This window comes from Ursus arctos, unplaced genomic scaffold (assembly GCF_023065955.2).
Source record: "Ursus arctos isolate Adak ecotype North America unplaced genomic scaffold, UrsArc2.0 scaffold_14, whole genome shotgun sequence".
NCBI lineage: Eukaryota > Metazoa > Chordata > Mammalia > Carnivora > Ursidae > Ursus > Ursus arctos.
In genome coordinates, this window is record NW_026622808.1 from 23,921,067 (window position 1) to 23,946,462 (window position 25,396).

Sequence of the window (25,396 nt, forward strand, 5' to 3'; positions counted from 1 at the left end):
TAATGCAACACGATGTTGATTATATTTTAACTCATTATCAACAGCAATAATAATAATAATCAGAAGGGAGAGTTCATCCATAACATTGGCTAAGGTTTGATTCACAAGTATCTTGGGCCCAGGTGACTGTCAGAGGCACTCAGCCTACGGCATCACTATCCATAGGCTAGGCTTAAAGGGAACGATGATAAAGTCTATGTTATCCAGCAAATGTTTTAAGGAGTAAAAAAGAATGACCATAGACCCAAATTGAAAACAGCAATTTCATGTTTTGCTCTATTATGAAATTATATAAATGACCTTAAATGCTAAGTGTAGTTTTATTCGTATGAATAATACAACTCATGATTATTCTTTCAGGAAGTCTAGGGAAATTTTGCTTGGCATGATATATGTCATTTGAAAAGGAATAATTTTTAAAAAATCACAGTGGTCCTGTAAAAATATTTCTGATCCATGTTTGGAAAGAACTGTGGGAATGTATGAAAATGGATACAGAGAAAAACTATGTATATCAGACAGAGCAGAAAGCTTAATAAATGGATTTTTGGAAAACTGTATAGAGACGTTGAATTCTAATAAATGGAGATTTCTGGAAATACAGAGAAGAAAATCCTACTTCACAATGATCAAAAATCATGTCTTTGAATCCTGCAGTCAAGGGCACTTTTTCACTACCAGGACAATTGTCCCTTTTATAGTTGCTCTCTTAAAAAATCTTGTTAGAGCCCCCTTTATGTCTCTGTTCCTCAGGCTGTAGATGAAGGGGTTCAGCATGGGCGTGACCACTGTGTACATCACTGAGGCCACTGCACTTGCGTGGGATCTCTGGGTAGCAGCAGAGATAAGGTACACTCCAAGGACTGTACAATAAAATAAGGAGACAACTGAGAGGTGAGATGCACAGGTGGAAAATGCTTTATACTTGCCCTGAGCTGATGAGATTTTACATATGGAGGATATAATCTTAGAGTATGAACAAAGGATCCCAGCAAGAGGGCCACCAGCCAGCAACACAGTTGAAATATATAGCACTGTGTCATTAACAAAGGTATCAGAACAGGCAAGTTGGATTATTTGATTGAGTTCGCAGAAAAAGTGGGGGATTTCCATGTCTGTACAGAAGGTCAACCGCAATACCATTAAGCTTTGTAATAAGGAATTCAGGACACTCATGATCCAGGACACCAGAACCAGCAGTCCACAGAACCGGGGGTTCATGATGACCCTGTATTGCAGGGGGTGACATATGGCCATGAACCGGTCATAGGCCATCAAGGCCAGGAGAAAGTCATCCCAGCCTGCAAAGAGTATTGAAAAACAGATCTGGCTGATGCATCCTGTATAGGTTATAACTTTGCTGTGTGTCTGTATATTCATCAACATCTTGGGGACGGTGGTGGAGATGAAACAGATGTCAACAAAGGACAGGTGGGCCAGGAAGAAGTACATGGGGATGTGGAGGTGGGAGTCAGAGCTGACGGCCAGGATGATGAGCAGATTTCCAAACACAGTGATCAGGTACATGGAGAGGAAAACTGCAAATATGAGGAGCTGCAGTTCTTCATCATTTGATAATCTCAGAAGAAGAAATCCTGAAATGTTGGTCTCATTGCCTGCTCCCATGGGGTGGTGGTGATGACTAGAAATTAGAAAAAATGATTAATTTTTAACAGAAACGGGCATTAGTCACATGGCAGAAAAGGTATAATTACAATGACATGTGGAAAAGCAATGCAGGCATAAGAGAAAGTGAAAGGGGTGTTATCTTTACCAGGAGTTCAGGAAGACCTAAACACAAGGCGACATTTGAAGAGAGACTTCAGGGAAATCTGCAAGAGACACACATTTTTTTTTTTGTGTGTGTGGACATGTGTACCCTGCAGGAAAAAGAGCCAGAGCAAAGTCCCTGAGGAAGGCACTTGTGTTTAATGGAAATCCAGAATGAAAAATGGGGCCAGTGCAGTCAGGAGACCAGCAAGAGGGAGAGTGATGAGAGGTGGTGTCTGGGAAGGTTGAGGAACAAGGTGGCCTCCCTGCTGCAGCTGAGACTTCAAGATACAGGGAGTCCTTCATTCACATGGTGTTCTTTGCACTTCATTAATTTGTGTCTAAGGAATCCTGTCAACAAAATGATTCCATTCTTTATTTCCAAGTATTGGTTAGCATCCTGGTGTCTCTATTTTAAGAGTCCAATATTGGAACACTACAGACTCCTGGGGCCATGCGACTGCCAAGCTCTTCTTAACTCCAGCTACAATATTTAGGAAAGAAATGATTTTGGTTAATCTCTCAATATCAAATTATCATTACCCTAACAAATATAGAAAAGTACACAAAATCCAGGTGATAAGACTGCCATGAACCTGGAACTCCGTGTTCTATTTTAATATGACTATTTTGGCCTGTATTTATAGAAGTATAAAAAACTAAAAGGTGACAGAGGAAAGGAAGATGGGGGAGAAAGGTCTAACAAGCCCAGGGGGTCCCTGAGAGATCCTGATGATGAGAAAGCTTCTCTGGTTCTGGCTGCATTCCAACCCTAGGTATATCTCTGTGATGCTCAGAATAATTAATAAAGCAGTATAAACCAATACTTCAAAAGCGAAGAGTGATATATTTATGGTGTCAAGACACCTTAATGTATGAACACCTACTAGAAATATGAGTAAAAGGAACAATTCCATAACGGACAAAAGGAAATATGCAATGTACAAAAATAGTGGGGATTTATCAAAATGAAATTGTACATTCAAGAAGAATGAGTATTCTGTTGTTTTAGGGTGGAATGTTCTGTATATATCTATGAGGTCCAGCTGGTCCAGTGTGTCATTCAAAGCTCTTGTTTCTTTGTTGATTTTCTGTTTAGATGATCTCTCTATTGCTGAGAGTGGAGTGTTGAGGTCTCCTACTATTAACATATTATTATCAATATGTCTCTTTATTTTGGTTGAGAGTTGGCTTATGTAGTTGGCTGCTCCTATGTTGGGGACATAGATATGTATAATTGTTAGATCCTCTTGTTGGATAGACTCTTTAAGAATGATATTGCTCTAACTACAGTCTTTAGCTTAAAATCTAATTTGTCTGATATGAGAATGGCTACCCCAGCTTTCTTTTGAGGTCCATTGCCATGAAAAATGGTACTCTATACCCTCACTTTCAGTCTGGATGTATCTTTAGGTTCAAAATGAGTCTCTTGTAGACAGCATATGGATGGGTCATGTCTTTTTATCCAATCTGCAACCTTGTGAGCATTTAGGCCATTCACTTTGAGAGTGATTATTGAAAGATATGATTTTATGGCCATAATGTTGCCTGTGAAGTCCTTGTTTCTATAGATTGTCTCTGTAAATTTCTGGTCTATATCACTCTTGGATTCTTTCTCCTTTGATAGAACCCTCCCCTTAATATTTCATGCAGGGCCAGCTTGGTGGTTATCTATTCTTTCAGTTTCTGCCAGTCTTGTAAGCTCCTTGTCTCTCCATCTAGTCTGAATGACACCTTTGCTAGATAAAGTATCCTTTACTGCGTGTGCTTCTCATTTAGTACCATGAATATGTCTTGCCAGCCCTTTCTGGCTTGCCAGGTCTCTGTGGACACGTCTGATGTTATTCTGATGCTCCTCCCTCTGCACGTAAGAAGTCTCTTCCCCCTCACTGCTTTCGAGCTTGTTTCCTTGGATCTAAGATTTGTGAATTGTAGTATTATATCTTGTGGTGTCGGTCTGTTCTCATTGATCTTGGGAGGGGTCCTCTCTGCCTCTTGGACATGAATGCTTGTTTCCTTCCCCAGATTAGGGAATTTTTCAGCTACAATTTGCTCAAATATATCTTCTAGACCCAGCAACTGCACTACTGGGTATTTATTCCAAAGATACAGATGTAGTAAAAAGAAGGGCCACATACACCCCAATGTTCATAGCAGCAATGTCCACAATAGTCAAACTGTGGAAGGAGCTGAGATGCCCTTCAACAGATGAATGGAGAAAGAAGATGTGGTCCATATATTCAATGGTGAATATTACTCAGCCATAAGAAAGGATGAATACCCACCATTTACATCAACATGGATGGAACTGGAGGAGATTATGCTAAGTGAAATAAATCAAGCAGAGAAAAAAAAATCATCATTTGGTTTCACTTATACATAGAACATAAGGAATAGCATTAGGAGAAGACATTAGGAGAATGAAGGGAAAAATGAAGAGGGGGAACCAAAGGGGGAGATGAACCATGAGATACTATGAACCCCGGGAAACAAACTGAGGGTTTCAGAGGGGAAGGGGGTGGAGGGATGGGATAACCAGGTGATGGGTATTAAGGAGGGCACATATTGCATGGAGAACTGGGTGTTATACATAAACAAAGAATCATGGAACACTTTGCCAAAACTAATGATGTACTGTATGGTGACTAACATAACATAATGAATTTTTTTTTAAAGATGAAATTATAAAGAACTTTTCTAAATGATATTAAGTGTAAAAATTTGGAATCAGTGAATGAGTTTTGAGTCACGTATTTACCACATATTAGCTGTTTGAATTTGGGAAGACAACCAATTCATTTTAAAATGTTAATATTCTCACCAGAATATTGGGGGTAGTAGTATCCTTCCTCCTAGGATGGTCGACAGATTGAGAACATATATGTAATAAGGTTGAGCATAGTTCCTTACTGTTAGTACATGAATGGTTATCTCTTTGTTTTGTCTTGTTGTGTGTGTGTGTGTGTGTGTGTGTGTGTACATACATGCGGATTTGTGTGTTTGCCTGTGCATACATGCTTGATAATAAGGTAAATGGATGCTTAATGTGTAAAATAAAAAACTGGAATCCACTGCAGTAAAGGAAAAGAATGGTTCTAATAAATGACAAGTGCCTGCTAATATGGGAAAAACAGTATGAATGAAGAGTCCATCAGAAGACCAGGTTGCAGAGGGAAAAGGCAGTCAGTGTGGGTGCTGATGTTACATCAGAGTCCAGGGAGACCCTGCTGACTGCTCCACTGGCCTCATCATGGAGTCCACCTCAGGCCTCTGAACTACGTGTCATTTCTGTCCCTATCCCCTGTTTATTTGACCACACTTGTTTTTATATGTCCGGAGAGTGGATGAAGCTGGATCTTCTCTTGCATTCCTTGGTGGCATTCATTCCTTTGTTATGTTGGCCTTTGGGGTTTGGTCTTTGTTTGAACAAAATCCATTGGGTACATACCAATCCTGCTTCTCTGTTCCTTGTCTGCCATGCAGAAATCTTCCCAGTACATACTCTGTAAAATCTGGCATGTTCCATTACAATCTCTCCTCTTTTTGTATATGATTTATCCTTGAAGACCCCATGTCATATGATCACTTAGTTCCCTGTTCTCTTATAACATATGATCCAAAGAGGCAGGGGCCTCATCTGGTTTGTTCCTGTCTTTGTGTTCACAAAGGTGTGCATTTGTAGAGAAACATGTTTTAAGAAAATGAGAATTCATTAATTAGAGAGAATGGTGGGGAAATTAAGATCATGTTGAATATGGTGTATAATCTAATACTAACATCATACAGAAAAGATATACAATAGTAAAAATCACATTAACATAGGTCTCTAATTCAGGATGAAATGGCTCAAAGCTTGGAAATAAACGAATAGGAAAGTATAGTTTTCAATACAGAGTGCAGGACGCAGTAGCTCAAGTTATAATTTGACCATATGTGACCATAAATGGACTCAATCACACTTATGAAAAAGATGCAGGGGCTCTTTAGCTGAACAGGAAGGAACATGTTTCACATAACAACAGGAGGTGATTGCTATTAAAAATTAAAAAAAGAAAGATCTAATTCCAGAATATAAAATGGTAGAAATAAGGACAATTAGATGTGCAATAAGATGGAAATATGTGTAAAAAGCATTTCTTACTACTAAGGATGGAGAAAAATTTCAACTTTTAAAAGCAATGAAGGAAACACAATGTGACCAACTGTTAGATTTGACCACGCAAAATACACAGGCTCTCACTTGATCTTATACATACATCTATATACAACACAAGGATTAAGTGGCAAACAGCAAACCTGGTGAAAAAATTGTCATTCCTTTCTTATAAGAACACAATCAAAACACAATGAAACCACACAGATCTCAGTACATAAGAGTGACACATTTGCAAAAACAATTTGTATATCTGAAGTAAATGGCCAACAAAGTTAAAAAATATATTCAACATCCTTGATAATAAAATAGTTGCAAAGTTATGCTCCTTGGCATATCCCTTTATGCATATTAAGTACATTTTTCCCCTAGTGAATACCAATGGGAGACATAACACTGTGAAACATATGTCTCAAAAACTGCAGTCACAGGTAGTATTACCCTCCAATAAACACAGAACAAGCTAAATGCATCCATCTGAACATTTTTTAATTTACTCTCACTCCAATGCTCACACTTCCAAGCCTTACACTCTGTTTTCCACTCCCCTTAGGTGCAAACTGCTTCATGTGTTCTAATTTCACTGGAACCACTTTATGTCCCTCACTCCTTCCTCTGTCCCATCCAACTGGACTTTGATTCCCATCACGTATTGTGATCCCTGTATTGCTAAATCCAATGAACGCTTCTTTTTAAAATATATTAAAATGCATTATTTTTAACCTTAGTAGTCAACCCAGCAAACAAACATGCCGTCTCTTGGCTCTGGATAAGCTGGTTAGGCTCTCAGATGACCTCAGGTAAAAGTTCTCAGGTTCCACTCTCTCTGATCCATTCCTGAAATTCCTGTTGAGCTCTCAGACTCACCTGGGTGGGGACTATAAGATGAAAGTCTCCGTGTAGGGGTCCAAATTCCTCCCTGGATGTTTAATGATGGAAACTCAAGTCCGCTTACAGAAAGGAGAGCAGGAAGCAGTGATGCATGGGTTCCCCAGCCAGGCTTAGGAACCCAAAAGCAACAACCATGCCCTTTCCTACCCGAGGATGCACCATGGTAAGGGACTGCAGTGGAGAAGATATTTACAGCTCCCTGTGTCTGCTCTTTAAGTACTGTTTCCTTTGTTATCCCATCTCTAAGGATATTATTTCTCTGTGGGCCACTGGTCTGGGCAGAAAGGAAATGTTTGCCAGCCAATTCTCGTCCCAGGAGACAAGATTAGAAGTCAGGCAAATGATGTTTTTCTTACTTCTCCATGTTCTTGCCTGACTTCCAGAGCTCTAACTATTTCCATTTTATCCTCATTTGGAGATCGCGTTTTCTTCAAATCTAAGACTGAGGAATCTGCTTAACCAGGACTCATGGACCTCCAAAGTATTGTGTTATGGCAGAGAAGATCTCCTGATATCTCTAGAAAAATGCTACTCCCCTCTTCAACGAGAGGGAGACATTAATTTGCTATAAACATTTTGGTGCTGTGCTCTTGCCTTCATGATGCTTTCGACTATTCAACCAGGTTCATCATGCTGATGATACAAATTAAGAGCTGTCATTTAGTGCTCCATTTTAAAAAGTGTGTTAATTATGACATATTTAGATCGTTTTATGCACCATACCCTGAGCTGAGAATCCTATGTGGATTGTTTTATTTCATATTTACGAAAGTCCACTCTGTAAGGTCTGTACTATAATGAACCTTAATCTACACTTGCACAAGTGCGGCTCAGAAGTGTGAAATGAGCTATCTTAGTTATGAGCTGAGAGAAGGATGATCTTTGACTGGAACTCAACCAAGATATGTCCAGTTCTCATGCTCTAGATCACTGGTTCTCAACTAGGGGCAATTTTGCCTCCAGACAGCACTTGACAAGATATGGAGAAATCTCTTGTTGTCATAAGTAGGAACATACTACTGGCACCTATTGGCTTGAGCCCAGGAATGCTGCCCCATATCCCACAATGCACAGGATGGCCCCCACTACAAAGAATTATCTAGCACAGATGTCAACAGTGGAAAAGTTGAGAACAGTATTCTAGACCAGAACTTCTCTAACATTAACGTGTATATGAATCACTTGAGGATCCTGTTCAAATTCAGATCTGGTTTGGCAGGATGTGGAAGAGGCTCAGAGATCCTATAATTATAACTGCTTCCCCATTGTTACTGATGCCACCAGTCCTGGTCTGTGGACCAATCTTTGAGTACTAAGGCTGTGGTTCAGTGTTTGAGTCAGGGAGAGTTGTTTCTAGACCTTCTCTACCAGGAATCCTCATGCTCATCTCAGGTCTGATCTTAGCTGGTCACATGATGGACTCAGTAGGTGAGCTTGCAGGTGTTCAAGTTTATGCCAGCCTCTTGAGGATTTCCCTCTTGAGCTGTGCTGCCTCAGGGGAGGGATGATGCCAGATGAAAGAGATGCACAGGACAAGGTATGGGGAAAGGCTGCGGAGTTTCCATACCTTCTCCAGGTGTGCCACTCTACCAGTCTCCATATGTTCACCAACCTGGAAGCTCTCTGAACCATCGTTTTGGGTTTTATGGAAGCTTCATGATATTGATATGATTGATTAAATCATTGTCCATTGGTGATTAGACACCATCTCTAGCTCTCTCCCAACCCAAGAGGTCAGGGGGTGGGTCCTAACATTCTAGTCCTCTAACCACATGGTTTGTACCCTGGCAAGCAGCCTCTTTCCTTAGGTGCTTTCCCAGTCACCTCATTAACTTAACAAAAGACATCTTTATGGCTCTCATCACTTAGGAAATTCAAAGTTTGAGAAACTCTGCCAGAAATGGTGATGAAGAACAAATCTATATTTTTTAGTATAAATCATAAAATCACAGTTATAACTGTATTACTGGTTGAAGTCTTTTTTGAGGTTTTTTTTATTTAATTTTTTTATTATGATATGTTAGTCACCATACAGTCCAACATTAGCTTTTGATGTAGTGCTCCATGGTTGAAGCCTTGACTGAAATTCGGTCACTATGATTCCAGTTCTCCAACTCTGTCACAGTGGTTCTCAACCAGGCATGATATTGCCTTTGGGGATATTTGGGCTATGTTGGAAGGAATGCAGCTAAACATTTATAATCCCTGAGACAACACCCAACACAGATATTCATCCAGCCCCAAGTGTCAACAGTCAGAAGGTGAGAAATTTGATCCTAGACCAGCATTTGCCTATCTTTGTTGTGTATACAAATCACCAACATTTGGAGTTAAAATGCAAATTCTGATTCATCACATGTCCAGTGCCCAGGGATTCTGCATTTCTAATAAGCTCCCAGGTGATGTTGATGCTACAGGTCCTGGTCTGTGGGGCACAGGCTGTCTAACTATTTTAGAATCACATGTAGTTAGCTTTAGGGCTTCTCCACTAGGATTCTTCTGTGTTTATAATTTTGGAAGAAGAGTTTTCTCCATAACTCTATAGGTGTTTATAAAATCTATGTTCACAAGTTCATTTTATCTTTTGTTTCTCTTGCCTTTGGAGATGTGTCATAAAATAGGATGCTTTGGCCGATGTCGTAGTGGTTGCTGCCTATGTTCTCCTCTAGGATTTTGATGGATTCCTGTCTCACATCGAGATCTTTCATCCATTTGGAGTTTATCTTTGTGTATGGTGTGAGATGGTGGTCAAGTTTCATTCTTTTGCATGTAGCTGTCCAATTTTCCCAGCACCACTTATTGAAGAGACTGTCTTTTTTCCACCGGATGTTTTTTCCTGCTTTATCAAAGATTAGTTGCCCAAAGAGCCGAGGGTCCATTTCTGGGTTCTCTATTCTGTTCCATTGGTCTACTTGTCTGTTTTTGTGATATTACCATGCTGTCTTTGTAATCACAGCTTTGTAGTATGGCTTGAAATCCGGCAACATGATGCCCCCAGCTTTGTTTTTCCTTTTCAACACTTCCTTGGCGATTTGGGGCCTCTTCTGGTTCCACACAATTTTAAGGGCTGTTTGTTCCAGCTCTTTGAAAAATGTCATTGATATTTTGATTGGGATGGCATTGAAAGTGTATATTGCTCTGGGTAGCATAGACATTTTAACTATGTTTATTCTTCTGATCCATGAGCATGGAATATTTTTCCATCTTTTTGTGTCTTCTTCAATGTCTTTCAAGAGTGATTTGTAGTTTCTAGAATATAGATCCTTTACGTCTCTGGTTAAGTTAATTCCAAGATAATGTATGATTTTTGGTACTATTGTAAATGGAATGGCTTCCCTAATTTCTCTTTCTTCAGTCTCATTGTTCGTATGTAGAAATGCAACTGATTTCTGAGCATTGATTTTGTATCCTTTCACATTACTGAATTGCTCTATAACTTCTAGTAGTTTGGGGGTGGATTCTTTTGGGTTTTCCATACAGAGTATCATGTCATCTGTGACGAGAGACAGTTTGACTTCTTCTTTGCTGATTTGGATACATTTTATCCCTTTTTGTTGTCTGATTGCTTTTTCAAGGACTTCTAGTACTATGTTGAATAATATTGGTGAGAGTGGGCATCCTTGTCATGTTCCTGATCTTAAGGGAAAGGCTTTCAGTTTTTCCCCATTCAGAATGATATTCACCATAGCCTTTCATAGATGGTGTTTATGAAATAGAGGAATATACCCTCTATCCCTACACTCGGAAGGGTTTTAATTAGGAAAGGATGCTATATTTTGTCAAATGCTTTTTTCTGCAACAATTGAGAGGATCATATGGTTCCTGAGTCTTTTTTTTTGTTGATACGATCTATCACACTGATCAATTTGAGAATGTTGAACCACCCTTTCATCCCAGGGATGAATCCCACTTGGTCTTTATGGATAATACTTTTAATGTACTGTTGGATCCTATTAGCTAGGATCTTGTTGAGAATTGTGGTGTCCATATTCATCAAGAATATCGGTCTGTAATTCTCCTTTTTGACGGGGTCTTCGCCTGGTTTGAGGATCAAAAGACCATTATCATAGAGACAATAATCTAATAGGTAAACAGACACATGACCAAGGCCTGATTGGCATGACTCACCACACCCTGATTACATAAGATAGTTCTGAAAAAGAGCTCATAAAAACCCCTAAACTTAGAAACTCTGTGGCCCAGACTCTTGGACCCCCTCTCTCTCTGGGACCTTTATACTGTTGCTCAATAAACTTTGTTTTGCTCCCTACCACTCTTCGTCTGGTCTAACTTTTCATTCTTCAAAGTGGTGTGAGCAAGAACTGTGGGGAACTAAGGGAATAGAAATCCTTTAACACTGGTGTGTGGACCGTTCTTTGATTAACAAAGCTGTGATCCTGCATTAGAGATAGGTATAGGGAGTTTTAGGTATTTGTCACCAAATATTGTCATTGCACAAAATTTTGAAAAAATAGTATATTTACTCATTCTTTAAGCTGTGTAAACTCTGTGTTTCTTGTTTTCATAACTGAACAGAATAATGCACTTATGATGAAGGCTTTGTAGTAGGCAGAAGAAGGCCCTCCCAAATATGTCCACGTCCTAATCCCCAGGGCCTTTAATGTGTTATCTGTTTTGCAAAGAAGGGTTAAGGTAGCAGATTGTACAGGGTTGCTAATCAGCAGCCATTAATATACAAAGCTTAGCTATCATTGTCTGGGTGGGACGAAGGTAATCACACAGTCCTCCAAATGTCGACAAGGGAGACAAAAGAATTGGTGTCAGAGAGACTTTGAAAATGCTACCCTGCTGGCTCTGAAGGTGGAGGAGGAGCCAGGAGCCTAGGAATCAGGTGGCCAGCAAGAGAGACTGGCATTGGAAAGAAAACAGATTCTCCCTTGAGCTTCTAGAAGGAGCTCAACCCTGCAGACATCTTGCTATTAGTCTGATGAGACTCCTTCCAAGCTTCTGACTCCAGAACTATAAGAGCACATATGTGTTTGTTTTAAGCAACTAGTGTGGGGATATTTTACTGCTGCAGGAGGAATCTCATATGAACAGAGTCATAAAATTATTTGAAGCAACAGAGTTTAAGCTTCTCAACTCTCTTATCAGTTTCCCTTAGAAAAGGGCATTTTGCATTTAAGGAATCCAAATAAATAGAAAAAGAGAATTGAATCAATTTGGAGATATTCTGCCCCATCAGCTGGTATAGTGAATTCCTCGTGGCATGTGTGGTCTGACACTGAGGCCTTTAAAGTAGTGACATGGGAAAGATACTTATGATCAAAATTAAGGTTACCCATTGTAATTTACAATTTTGTGTGTATATTTCTGCATCTTTTTATTTCATGTTGTTTCAACTATTCATTCTTTTCACAACCACTACACTGGAATATTTTCTTTGGAGTAAAAATTAATTTCCACGCATTTCATTATTTTCTTACAACATTCATATGAAGTTATTTATAGAATTCCACACTGCTTTCAGAAATAAGGAAAGAGATCCAGCGATCAGAACTTTTTAACAATTACCTAACAAAGCAGATAAAGCTCATGTAACTGCCTTAAATTAGACATAAACAGAAACTTGCACCATGTGCTCTTCATTTCTGTGTAGCTCCTTTAAGTCATCAAATTGTACCCATTAAAATTGCAGTTTATTGTGTGTCATTATACTCCAATGATTTAATTAGGTGGGAAAATATCTATGGTGCATGGCTAAGGGAAGGAGCTAGAGCACAGGTAGCTGACTCTCCATTAATGGTTTGGGAGAGAGCTCTTCTAACAGGGAAGGAAAGTAAGTGTTACATGGATGTAGGAACACTGGGATGACATTGAAAAAATTCACATAAGTTCATTTAATTCATAAATAGAATAACTTACATATGGAAATGTAGTAATAAGAGCATGAATTAGCTGAGGCAGAAGAGCACTACAGCCCCATATAACACCATAGATGGGCCTTCGAAATACATCTAGAGATTCACTCCTGACTCCAGACCTATGAGGAACGCTGCAGAGATCAGAAATGCTTCCCAGAATACAATGTCATTTCATTGTAAAGGAATTATTCATAAGGACAACAAAAGGAAGAGAAATGTAAATAAAAATCAATATCCTTACAACTTGCAGCCGCTGATAAATCCCTGAGACACGCAGAGTGTGACGCTCCTCCAGGAACTCATGGCTGCCTTAATGTTGATGTTTTATCAGAGACTAAAAGCAACGTTGTCTAGACAAAAGTCCAACCTCTAAGGTACTTTAAACATCACATACAGAAATTACCTAGAAATTTACATTATCTCCAGCCCCTCCCTCCACAAACTCCAAAGTACAGAATCAGTCACGGTTCACAATCCTGGTGCACCTCTCTCTGCCCACAGGTGCTCTCCGTGTGCTAAAGTAAAAGCACCTTTTTGCACCGTAAAATGTCTCAAGAATTCTCTCTTGACCTTCGCACTTGGCCACCCACGTGATAGGGGTGTCCCATTTGACAAGGACAGCTTGTTATGCACCATAGGTGACTGACACAGTAATCCAAGTGAACAGATCTGAGGCAGTTAAAACAAGGGCTGCGTTTTATTTGTGGCACATGATCTGACAAATGAGGACAGCAGTCGTGATCGTTCTGTTACTCAAGTTTCTTTCCATTGACTTTACAAACAAGTGACTGTATGTGGGCTCCCTTCTGAGTCACGGGAAGAGATTGAAGGATGTGCATGTTTGTGCAGAAGAACTGGTGACTCTGAACCACAAGACCAGCAGGACATCCAGCTCTCCTGTGAAGTATCTTCTGATCACGCAGGTGGAAGAGATTTCTGAGCAGGAAGGAGTCACAAGTTGGATGATACTGATATTGTTCATTCGTCATCCCTTAGCATTTGTGACAAATATTAGGAAAAGGGAGATAATTTGTGGAATAATAGAGTCATATTAGCAGGTGACTTTGGAAGTTTTCAAGTAGAAACAGGAAGATAATTCAGTGATGAAACATACAAGACAATAACCAACCCTTCAACTCAATAAATAAATAAACTCCCTCAGTTGTGGACACCAAATTCCATGCTTCAATAAATAGATGCAAAGCATGAACTTTGATGAGAAAGAAGAAAAAAAATGAAAAAAAAAAGAATATTTTGTTTAGTAGCAAAATGAAAGTTTTGAAATTTTGCTTCATTATATTTATGGTCATCCTGACACTAAGAATATATCAGGTCCATCTGTTTATTCAAATTTGCCTTTCTGTAGACTCCACTGGGAGAAATGTGTTTGCTCATCAGTGTTTGTTGGTGGTTACCATAGTCTTTTTGGACACTGAGCTGAATCACAGAATAAACTCATGGGGACCAATCAGGAAACACAGAAGAATAGTTATAGAGTAAGTGCCTGACTTTAATCTTTGGATTTCTGAGGCATCCATTTCATAGACAGCCATGTTGAACAAACACATTGTCAGGTGTGGGACACTATTACCAGCCATGAAGTACTTCTTCAGAAAGCCCTGGGTCACCTCCATACAGACATGTCAGTGGCCCTGCTTTCCCCTTCAGCACCCAAATTCTACTCATATGTAATTGTCCTACAAAATGTGAAACCCACAAATCCTTAACCACTGTGGCCATGTTCCCCAATAAAGACAGATCCCTCCGCACCATTCTCTCTCTCCCTCTCAACGTCTCTCTCCCCCTCTCAACATCTGTCTCCCTTCTGAGACCTCCCTGAATGGTCTTTGGTATCCCCTGTGCCCTCCAGGACCTGTGAGGAATAAACCTGGTTTTGTTAGAGTTCTCTGATGGGTGCTGCTGAGGCCTGTCTTGCAGTCACAGTAAGAACCCAAGGGCTGCTGCAGCCACAGCAGAGGCTCTGGTCAGGGAAGCATCTGTGGGAATGTCCACAAGCACAGGGAACAGGGGGCCCAGGCTTTCCTAGCCTGAGCATCCCTGTCAGGAGCCTGAGACTTAACCAGAACAGTGTTAGAGTCCACATTCTCAGGAAGGGTAATGAGGGCAGATATGAAAAAGGCTGACAGACTCAAGGAAAAAATGTTTTTTTTTTTTTATTTTCATCTACAAACATGTTATGTGAAGGGCTTAGTGGACAACTGTAGATTCTTCTAAACAAAAAATATAACTAATGATTACACTTTGGGAAATCAAGGGGAAATGTCCTTGTCATAATATAAATCATTTGAAATGAAATTATTTTCAAGAATTCCAACTTGCCCTCAGTTTCTTTCTCATAGTCCATAGTCTCTCATGCTTCATTCACACTTCTGATTACCCCCTCGTTTCTTTATCCCTTTCTTCCCCTATCGATCTTCCTAGTTCTTATGTTCCATAGATGAGAGAAATCATATGATAATTGTCTTTCTCTGCTTGACTTATTTCACTTAGCATTATCTCCTCCAGTGCCGTACATGTTGCAGCAAATGTTGAGAACTCGTTCTTTCTGATAGCTGAGTAATATTCCATCGTATATATGGACCACAACTTCTTACCACAACTTCTTACTAAACTGAGGGCTTCAGAGGGGAGGGGGTGGGGAATGGGATAGACTGGTGATGGGTAGTAAGGAGGGCACGTATTTCATGGTGCACTGGATGTTATACACAACTAATGAATCATCGAACTTTACATCAGAAACCAGGGATGTACTGTATGGTGACTAACATAATATAATAAAAAAACATTAAAATAAAAAAAAAAGAAATCCAACTTGCCCTATGTAAGATACAGAAATTTCTAGCCATTTGTGACCAAGGTTGGGGAAAATATTGGAATTTTATGAAAAGAGATAAAGGTGAAACTGTCTGTATATCAGAGCAGAAGCTTAATAAAGTGACTTACTTAAATGTATGGAGAAGTTGAATTAAAACAAATGGAAATCCAAGAAATAAGTACAATGAGTATATTCTACTTCCACAGCCTGATGGGAGAATGGCAGTTCCTCACTCTGAAGCTGTGAGCCCTGCAATCATGGGCACTTCTTCAGCCTCAGGACAATTGGCACATACATCATTGGAGCTTCAATAATTCTTTTCAAAGCCCTCTTTATGTCTCTGTTCCTCAGGCTGTAGATGAAGGGGTTCAGCATGGGCGTGACCACCGTGTACATCACCGAGGCCACTGCACTTGCGTGGGAGCTCTGGGTAGCAGCAGAGCTCAGGTACACTCCCAGGACTGTGCAATAAAATAAGGAGACAACTGAGAGGTGAGATGCACAGGTGGAAAATGCTTTATATTTTCCCTGAGCTGATGAAATTCTACAAATGGATGAAACAATCTTGGCGTAAGAGTAAAGAATCCCAGCCACGTTAGGACAGGCCAGCACCAGAATTCCGAAATACATCACCATGTCATTAAGAAAGCTGTCAGAACAAGCATGCCCAACTACCTGATTGATTTCACAGAAGAAGTGGGGGATTTCCATGCCTGTGCAGAAGGACAGCCACAACAGCATTAAGCTCTGTAACAAGGAATTCAGAACACTGATGATCCAGGACACCAGAACCAGCAGTCCACACAGCTGGCGGTTCATGATGACTGTGTAGTGCAGGGGGTAACAGATGGCCACCAAGCGGTCATAAGACATCACCGTCAGGAGTAAATTCTCCATTAATCCAAACACACTGAAAAAAAAAATCTGGCTGATGCAGCCTGCATATGTTATGGTTTTGCCCTGAACCTGGATGTTCCACAGCATCTTGGGGACGGTGGTGGAGATAAAACAGATGTCTACAGAGGACAGGTTGGCCAGGAAGAAGTACATGGGGGTGTGGAGGTGGGAGTCAGAGCTGACGGCCAGGATGAGGAGCAGGTTTCCGAACACAGTGCTCAGGTACATGGAGAGGAAAAGCCCAAATATGAGGGGCTGCAGTTCTGGGTCCTCTGATAATCCCAGAAGAACAAACTCTGAAATCTGTGTATCATTACCTGGTTCCATCTGGTGGATGTGACTACCAGAGAAGAAAAAAAAAATAACACAATAATTTTCAACAAATGGGCTTCATTTATTTATTTATTACCCTTTTTTTTCATTATTTAGGTTTCTATTTAAATTTCAATTAGTTAACATGACGTGTAATATTATGTTCAGGTGTGCAATATAGTGTTCAGTACATCCAGTCAACACCTGGTGCTCAGCACAGGTGCTCTCCTCAATTCCCATCAACCATTTCCTGATCCCTCACCATCTCCTCTAGTAAACAGCAGTGTGTTCTCTGTAGTTAAGAGTCTGTTTCTTTGCTTGCTCTCTCTCTTTTTCCCCCCTTTGCGCATCTCTTTTGTTTCTTAAATTCCACATATGAGTTAAATCATATGCTATTAATCTTTTTCTTTTTTTAATAATTTTTATTTTATTATATTAGTCACCATACAGTACATCCCCAGTTTTTGATGCAATGTTCCATGATTCATTATTTGTGTATAACACCCAGTGCACCATGCAATATGTGCCTTTCTTAATACCCATCACTGGCAATCCCAATTCCCCACCCCCTTCCCCTCTGAACCCCTCAGTTTGTTTCCCAGAGTCCACAGTCTCTCATGGTTCATTCCCTCCTTCTGTTAACCCCCCCCTTCATTCTTCTCTTCCTCCTCCTACCGATCTTCCTATTTCTTATGTTCCATAAATGAGTGAAACCATATGATAATTTTCTTTCTCTGCTTGACTTATTTCACTTAGTATAATCTCTTCCAGTCCCATCCTGAGTGACTTATTTCACTTAACATAATACTCTTTACCTCCATCTATGTCATGTAAATGGCAAGAATCATGGTTTATGCCTGACTCTTATTCCATTATATATAAAAAAAAATATACCACATACTCCTTATCCATTATCAGTTGAAGGACACTTGGGCTGTTCCCATAGTTTGGCTATTGTAGATAATGCTGCTATAAATATTGGGGAGCATGTATCCCTTTAAATTCATATTTTTGTAGTCTTTGTGTAAACACCTAGCATTGAAACTGCAGGATCAAAGGGCAGTTCTATTTAACTTTTTGAGGAACCTCCATACAGTTTTCCAGAATGGCTGCATCAGGTTGCATTCCCACCAACAGGTCAAGAGTGTTCCTCTTCTCCACATACTCACCAACAACTGATATTTTTTTATTGTTGTATTAGCCACTCTGACAGGTATGAGGTGATCCCTGGTAGTTTTGACTTGTAGCAAAAGGGCATTATTAACAAAGTAACATGCTACAATTTCTATTTTTCAATCAGTAAGAAATCTATATTTTTTGTATAGATCTGATCCCATTTAAAGGATGTTACCTGACATCTCCAATTAGGAATTCCTGTCCATTCAGCCTTTGCCCTAAGAGGGCAGATATTACAGTTTTAATGAGAAATGCTTTCCTGCATTTGAAGAATATATGTTGAGCACTGACACCGTCTAGACAAAGAGCAGAGGGTGTTGAGAAAGAACAGTCCATACATCCTTTGGGTAAATACCTAAGAGTGCAATTGCTGGATCATAGGGTAATTCTATTTTTAACTTTTTGATGAAACTCCATACTGTTTTCCAGAGTGGCTGCAACAGTTTGCAATTCCACCAACAATGAAAGAGGGTCCCCCTTTCTCTGCATCCTCACCAACACCTGCTGTTTCATGTGTTGTTCATTTTAGCCATTCCAACGGGTGTGACGTGATATCTCATTGTAGCTTTATTTTGTATTTTCCCTGATGATGAGTGATGTTGAGCGTCTTTTCATAGGTCTATTAGCCATCTGTATGTCTTTTTTGGAAAATTGTCTACTCATGTCTTCTGTTCACTTCTTAACTGAATTATTTGTTTGTTGGGGGTGTTGAATTTGTTAAGTTATTTATAGATATTGTATACTAACACTTCAGAAATATGTCATTTGCAAATATCGTCCCCATTCTGTAGGTTGCACTACTATGTATTTCCCCAAAGGACACAAAAAAACTAATTTGAAAGAGTACATGCACCCTGATGATTATAGCAGCATTATCAACAATAGCCAAACTATGGAGAGAGCTCAAATGTCCACTGACTGCTGAGTGGATAAAGAAGATGTGAGATATCTCTCTCTCTCTCTCTCTCTCTCTCTCTCTCTGTATATAACTCAGCCATCAAAAGGAATGAAATCTTGCCATTTACAATGGATGAAGCTACAGTATATTACGCTAAGCGAAACAAGTCAGTCAGAGAAAGACAAACACCATATGATTTCACTCATGTGTGGAATTTAGGGAAACAAAGCAAGCAAACATAGTGGGTAAAAAAATAGAGTCAAACAAGTAACAGACCCTTAACTATAGAGAAAAAACTGGGGGTTGCTGGAGGAAGGTGGGTGGGGGAATGGGTGATAGAGGTGATGTGGATGAAGGAGGGTGCTTTTGGTGATGAGCACAGAGTGATGTATGGAAGTGTTGAATCACTAAATTCTACACCAGAAACCAATATGGCACTGTTTGTTAAATAATTGGAATAAATAAAAACTTGGAGAAAAATGAAAACTCCAAACAATCCAATGATGGAGAAAGAATGTATAAAATATTGCATGGTGCACTGGGTGTTATACGCAACTAATGAATCATCGAACCTTGCATCAGAAACCAGGGATGTACTGTATGGTGACTAACATAATGTAATAAAAAACATTCAAAAAACGAATATATAAAAAAATAAAGAATCACATCCCATATGAGATGGTGACAGGTGCTGTGAAGGAAAAAAAGAAAGTTGGTATAAAAAAGAGTGTATGTGGAGGATGCTAAGTTTTAATAGGAGTTCAGGAAGACCTGCAAAGAAGGTGCCATTTTAACAGAGGTTCCAGAAAGACTGAGCAGGAGGCAGGAAGATATCTGGGGGAGGTGTGTGCCCTGCAGGGAAAGCAGAGCAAAGGCCCTGCAGAAGGCACTTACTGCAGATCTGCAGATCTCAACATGCAGTCAGTGCGGTAAGGGAATGAGCAAGAGGGAGAGATGAGAGGTGGTGGCAGAGAATGTTGAGGACTGAGGGGGCTTTCCTGCCGCTGATGGGACTTCAAGACACAGGGAGTCCTTCCTTCACGTGGTGTTCTTTGCATCTTATTAATTTTGTTCCAAGGTATTCTGTGAATAGAGATGGATTCCTTCCTTATTTCCAACCATTCTTTAACATTCTGGCATTTAAGGGTCACACATTGGAGTGTATGAACTCCAGTACCATTGCCCTGAGGACTGCTCATGCCCCACAACACACACACACACACACACACACACACACACACACACACACACATATCACTGGCTCACACATGAACACAGTGCAATACCCCCTCCCGCCGCTATGTTACTCTCATGCTTTTCCTGCCTTTAGCCACAATACTGTTGAAGTAAGCGGTAGAAGGCAAGCTGTCAACATGAGATTACCTTTACCCTGAAGACTGTGTAAACAGTACTTAAAATCTAGTTAGGAAGCCTCTACTGGACATGGAAACATGGGCTCCATTTCAATATGATCATCACGTGTTCTGTATTTCTTTTTTCTTTTTTTAATTTAAATTCACTTAGCCAACTTACAGTACATCCTTAGTTTCAGACCTAGTGCTCAATAAATTATCAGTCGCATATAACACCCAGTGCTCATCCCATCACATGCGCTCCATCATGCCCATCACCAGTTGTGTCCTGTATGTAAAGAAACATAAGAAAGCAGTTCCAAAATCACAGCGAGGAAACAAATGGACACAAGGGGGAAAAGAGATGTAATAAGCTCAGGTGGTCCCTGAGAGACTGATGAGCGGAGAGCTTCCCTGGGTCTGGCAGCATTCCAGCCCCAGTTCACATTCCCTGGTGCCCAGAATAATTAATAAAGCAATAAAATAATAATGTTTCTAAACAATAAAGCATTGGCATCATCATGATTTCAAGATATTTTACTGATTGAATACTCCTCTAGAAAAAAACGTGCAAAGGGAATAAATCACAATTTACAACAGCAAATATACAATGTACAACAATAAGAAGGGATTTTTTAAGATGAAATGATAAAAGACTTTGCAGAATGATTTTAAAGGAAAAATTTTTGGAATCAGAAAACCAGGTTTTGAATGTCAGATCTACCACATATATGCTGCTTGAACTTGAGAGAGACAAGCAATCCATTCCAAATGTGAATATCCTACTCAGATCATGGGGATAGCAGCACCCATCCTCCTAGGGTGGCAGACAGTGGTCGTCAGTGTGTGTGAAAGCTTACACTACAGTTCCTTCCTGTCACTGAGTGGGTGATTACAACCAGTGAAAAGATTTGTCTGAGTTTTTCTTCTACCATCTCTCCATCATTTTCACATCTCCTGGTAATGAAGTATTACAAAGTGAAGCTAGTTAGTATACCACTATTTGCATATTAAATACAATTTTTCATGTGAATACTCAGTGTGAGAGAAGATGCTGAGAAATGTATGTCTCAGGAACTGCTGTTGCAAGGGAACAGCTACCTGCGTGGGTCTGGGGCTTTCTATAAATACAGAATGTGCTCAAAACCACCACATTGTAAAAAATTCACTGCACATGCTCCAAGATAATACTCTGTTTTCCTGCTCCCATTAAATGCAAAGTCCTTGGATATGTTCTAATTTCAATGGAACCACTTTAGTTCCTCCCCGTTCCTTCCCCTGACTCATCCAACTGGTCTTCCACTCCCACCACGTATTGTCAACAATGAGGCCTGTATTACTGAGGCCAATGGACACTTCTCTTTTGAACACATTACATAAGTTACTTATAATTGAGTCTACCTAGTTTCAGGTGACCTCAGGTAAAAGTTCTCAGGTTCCATTTTCTCTGATCCTTCCCTGAAATACCTCCTGAGCTCTCAGACTAACCTGGGTTCGATCTATAAGATGAAGGTCTCTGTGTGGAGGTCCGAGTTCTTCTTGGATGGTGGATGATGGAGACCAAAGCTCTGTTCCCAAGCAGGACAGAAAGAAACAATGCAACATGGGTCCCTCTGCGAGACTTAGGAACACAGAAATAGCAACCATGTCCTGGCCAGTCCAAGGATTCACATGCTGACGTTCTGAAGCAGAGGAGATATTTACAGCTCCCTGTGTCTGCTCACTAGGCACTGTTTCCATTGTTCCTCCCACCTTGGAGCACTGCGTTCCCTGTGGGCCACTGGTCTGGACACAAAGGGAACTTTTCCTGCTGAGACTCTGTTCCCAAGAGAAGAGATTAGAAGTGAATCCCGTTTTGTTTCCTCATTCTCATGAACTTGCCAGCCTTCCAGAGACCTAACATCCTTGTACTTTACCTTAACCTTGAGTTGATATTGATTTTATTTAATTGAAAGGTTACATTGTCATTTGTAACTTTGGGGAGATGTTAATAAATAATCTATGTGGTCCTCTTCATGTATGGTTTTGAAAGAAAAGTCTCAATTCTCATGTAGAGTCTGAAATAAATTCTGTCTTTGATTCTTCAAAGGGAGGGCCCATGAGTTGACAGCAAATATACCTCTGACAAAGTCTTTTAGTAGCAGAATAATGTCCCCAAAACATTTCCACATTTTATCTACAGAATCTTTGGATATACATTGTGTCATGGCAAAGGAGAATTAAGGTTGGAAATGGTATTAACACTGCTAGTCAGCTGACACTAGGGTAAAGTTATTCTGATTATTCCGGTGAGCTCAACAGATCACAAGGGTCCTCCAATGTGGAAGAGGGAGGCAGAAGACGGAGTCAGAGAGAGATTTTGAGATGCCCTGTTGCTGGCTTTGACGATAAGCGGAGGGCACATGAGTCAGGGAGTACAGGTGGCTCTAAAGCTGGAATAGGCAAGAAAACCTATCCTCTGCAGACCTCCAGAATGAACTCTTCCCTGAAGACAGTGATTTTAGCCCAGGGAGACCTATTTCAGTCTTCTGACTTCCAGAACTATCAGAAAATAAATATATTTGTTTTAAGGAAGCAGCATGGTAATTTGTCAAAACCACAATAAATATCTAATACAGGGGCACCTGGGTGGCCCAGTTGGTTAAGCATCTGCCTTTAGCTTGGGTCATGATCTCAGGGATTTGGGATCAAACACCTCATTGGGGCTCTCTGCTCAGCGGTGATTCTGCTTCTCTCTCTCTCTCTCTCTTTCACCCTCCCTCCCTCTATCTCAAATAAATAAAATCTTTAAAAAAATCTAATCCAGACCTTGATCTAATAAAACTTTCTCAAGGGAAAGGAATCTAACCTTGGATCTTATTCATTTATATTCTCTTGGAATAGGATTTTGGTATTGAAATCCTGCTTAAGTAGAAAAAGAATTCTGAGGTCACTTTGGAGTTGTTCAACCCTAATAGCTGATACAGAAAATCTCCCATGCCATGAGCCTTTCTGACTTAAAAGCACGAAGATAAAAAATATTGAATAATTAAGGGCACTCATTCTGTATTAAATTTTGTGTTCAAATTTTTACAATATTTTAATTTCACATTAATCCAAATGTTCATTCTTTCCATTCTTATCCTCTCCCCCTTTCCCTCAAGTTTACCTGTGACACGAAAGATCATCTAATAATGAGTCTATATGCATGTGCATATGAGCACCCATATTTACTTGAAAGAAAAATGTGTATAAACACACACACACACACACACACACACATTTCATACTCCCACCTTTGAACATTTTATTAGGGTTGTACAAAACATGACCACACACCTGTTTACTCCCACAGTATTCTTCTGAAATTAGTCTTATTATCCCGTGATATCTTCAGAAATAAGAAAACTGAGGCTCAGGGGCATTAAATTTTATTAAGTTACAGAACCAAGTAGTTAAAGCTTATCGTGCACTTCTGGAATTACATACAAACAGAATCATATGGTTTCACTCAGATGAGGAACGTAAGGAATAGCATGGAGGACTTTAGGAGAAGGAAGGGAAAAGTGAAGGGGGGGGAATCAGATGGGGGGTAATCAAAGGAGAACCATGAAAGACTATGGACTCCAGGAAACAAACTGAGGGTTTGAGAGGGGAGGCAGTGGGGGGTGGGTTAGTTTGGTAATGGGTATTAAGGAGGGCATGTATTGCAATGAGCACTGGGTGTTATATGCAAATAATGAGCCTTGGAACACTACATCAGAAACTAATGAAGTACTGTATGGTGACTAACACAACATAATAAAAAAAAGAACTTATGAAGGTTTTTTTTTTTAAAGAATGTTCTCCTAAATTTTATATGACTCCTTTAATGCAGCAAACTGTACACTTTATTTAAAAATATTTTTATTAAAGTATAGTTGACACACAATATTACAGTAGTTTCAGGTGTACAACATAATCATTCAACAATTTATGTTATGCTATGCTCACTGCAAGAGTCAAACTATGTATTTAAATAGGTGCAGTTTATTATCTATAATTGTACTTGTATATGAAGTATATGCATTGTATATACTTAACTATATACAATGATATAGTTAGAAGGAAAAAGTCTAGTGGAACATGGCCGAGGGTAGGATCTAGAACACTGGTATAGCTGATTCACAGAAAACAGTGATGGAAGATATCTCTCCTAACAAGAAAGAAAGCAGTGTCTATATGGATATAGGATCAATGAAATTAAATTAAGGCAATTCACATTTGGTATTCCTTCTCTAAATCATTATCAGGTACTGAGTTTATATACGAAGTACCCGTTCCCAAAGAACAAACAAAGCCCAACATGAGTAAAAGAAAGGAAATAATAAAGATCAGAGCAGAAATCAATGACACAGAGACTTAAAAAGGGAACAGAAACAGTATCAATGAAATCAAGAGCTGGTTCTTTGAAAAGTTAAAGAAAATTGACAATCACTTAGGAACAGTCATGGAAAAAAAGAGAAAAGACAAATAAAATTAGCATTTAGAAACAGAAGTAACAAATTTTGCCATAGAAATACAAAAAATTATAAGAGAATAGTGTGAAAACATATAGGGCAACAAAATGTACAACCTAGAAGAAATGGAGAAAGTCCTTGAAATATACCATCTTCTAAAACAGAACAGGAAGAAATAGAAAATCTGGACAGAACAATTATAACTAACAAAATTGAATTGGTAATTCAAAAGCCACCAAAAAGTACAAGTTTGGGACCAGATGGATTCACAGGGGAAGTCTACCAGACATTTAAAGAAGATTAACACCTATTCTCCTCAAACTATTCCAAAACACAGAAGGGAAAGGAGAACTTACAAATACATTGCATGAGGCCAGCATTAATATTGTGAAAATGTCCATATTAAACAAAGCAGTCTACAGATTTAATGCAATCTCTATCAAAATACCGGTAAAAGTTATACAAAATTCATACAAATAATGCTAAAATTTGTGTGGAATCACAGAAGACCCTGAATAGCCAAAGCAATCCTGAGAAAGAACAGAGCTGAGGTATCACAATACTAGGTCTCAAGATACACCACAAGGCTGTAGTGATCAAAACAGTATAGTACCAGCATAAAAATAGGCAGATAGGTCAATGGAAAAGACTAGAGACCCCTGAAATAAGCCCATGATTATACAGTTAACAGATATGTGACAAAACGGGCAAGAATATGGGAAGAAGATAATCTTTTCACTAAATTGTG

General features: G+C 39.5%; 1 protein-coding gene across 1 annotated transcript; it reads right to left on the reverse strand.

Annotated features, from left to right (window-relative positions):
• Window positions 1-657: 657 nt before the first annotated feature.
• LOC113248941 (olfactory receptor 7A10-like) lies at window positions 658-1,452 on the reverse strand. Its single transcript, XM_026490528.3, has one exon. The coding sequence runs from the start codon at window positions 1,450-1,452 to the stop codon at window positions 658-660; it is 795 nt and encodes a 264-aa protein (XP_026346313.3).
• Window positions 1,453-25,396: the final 23,944 nt, after the last annotated feature.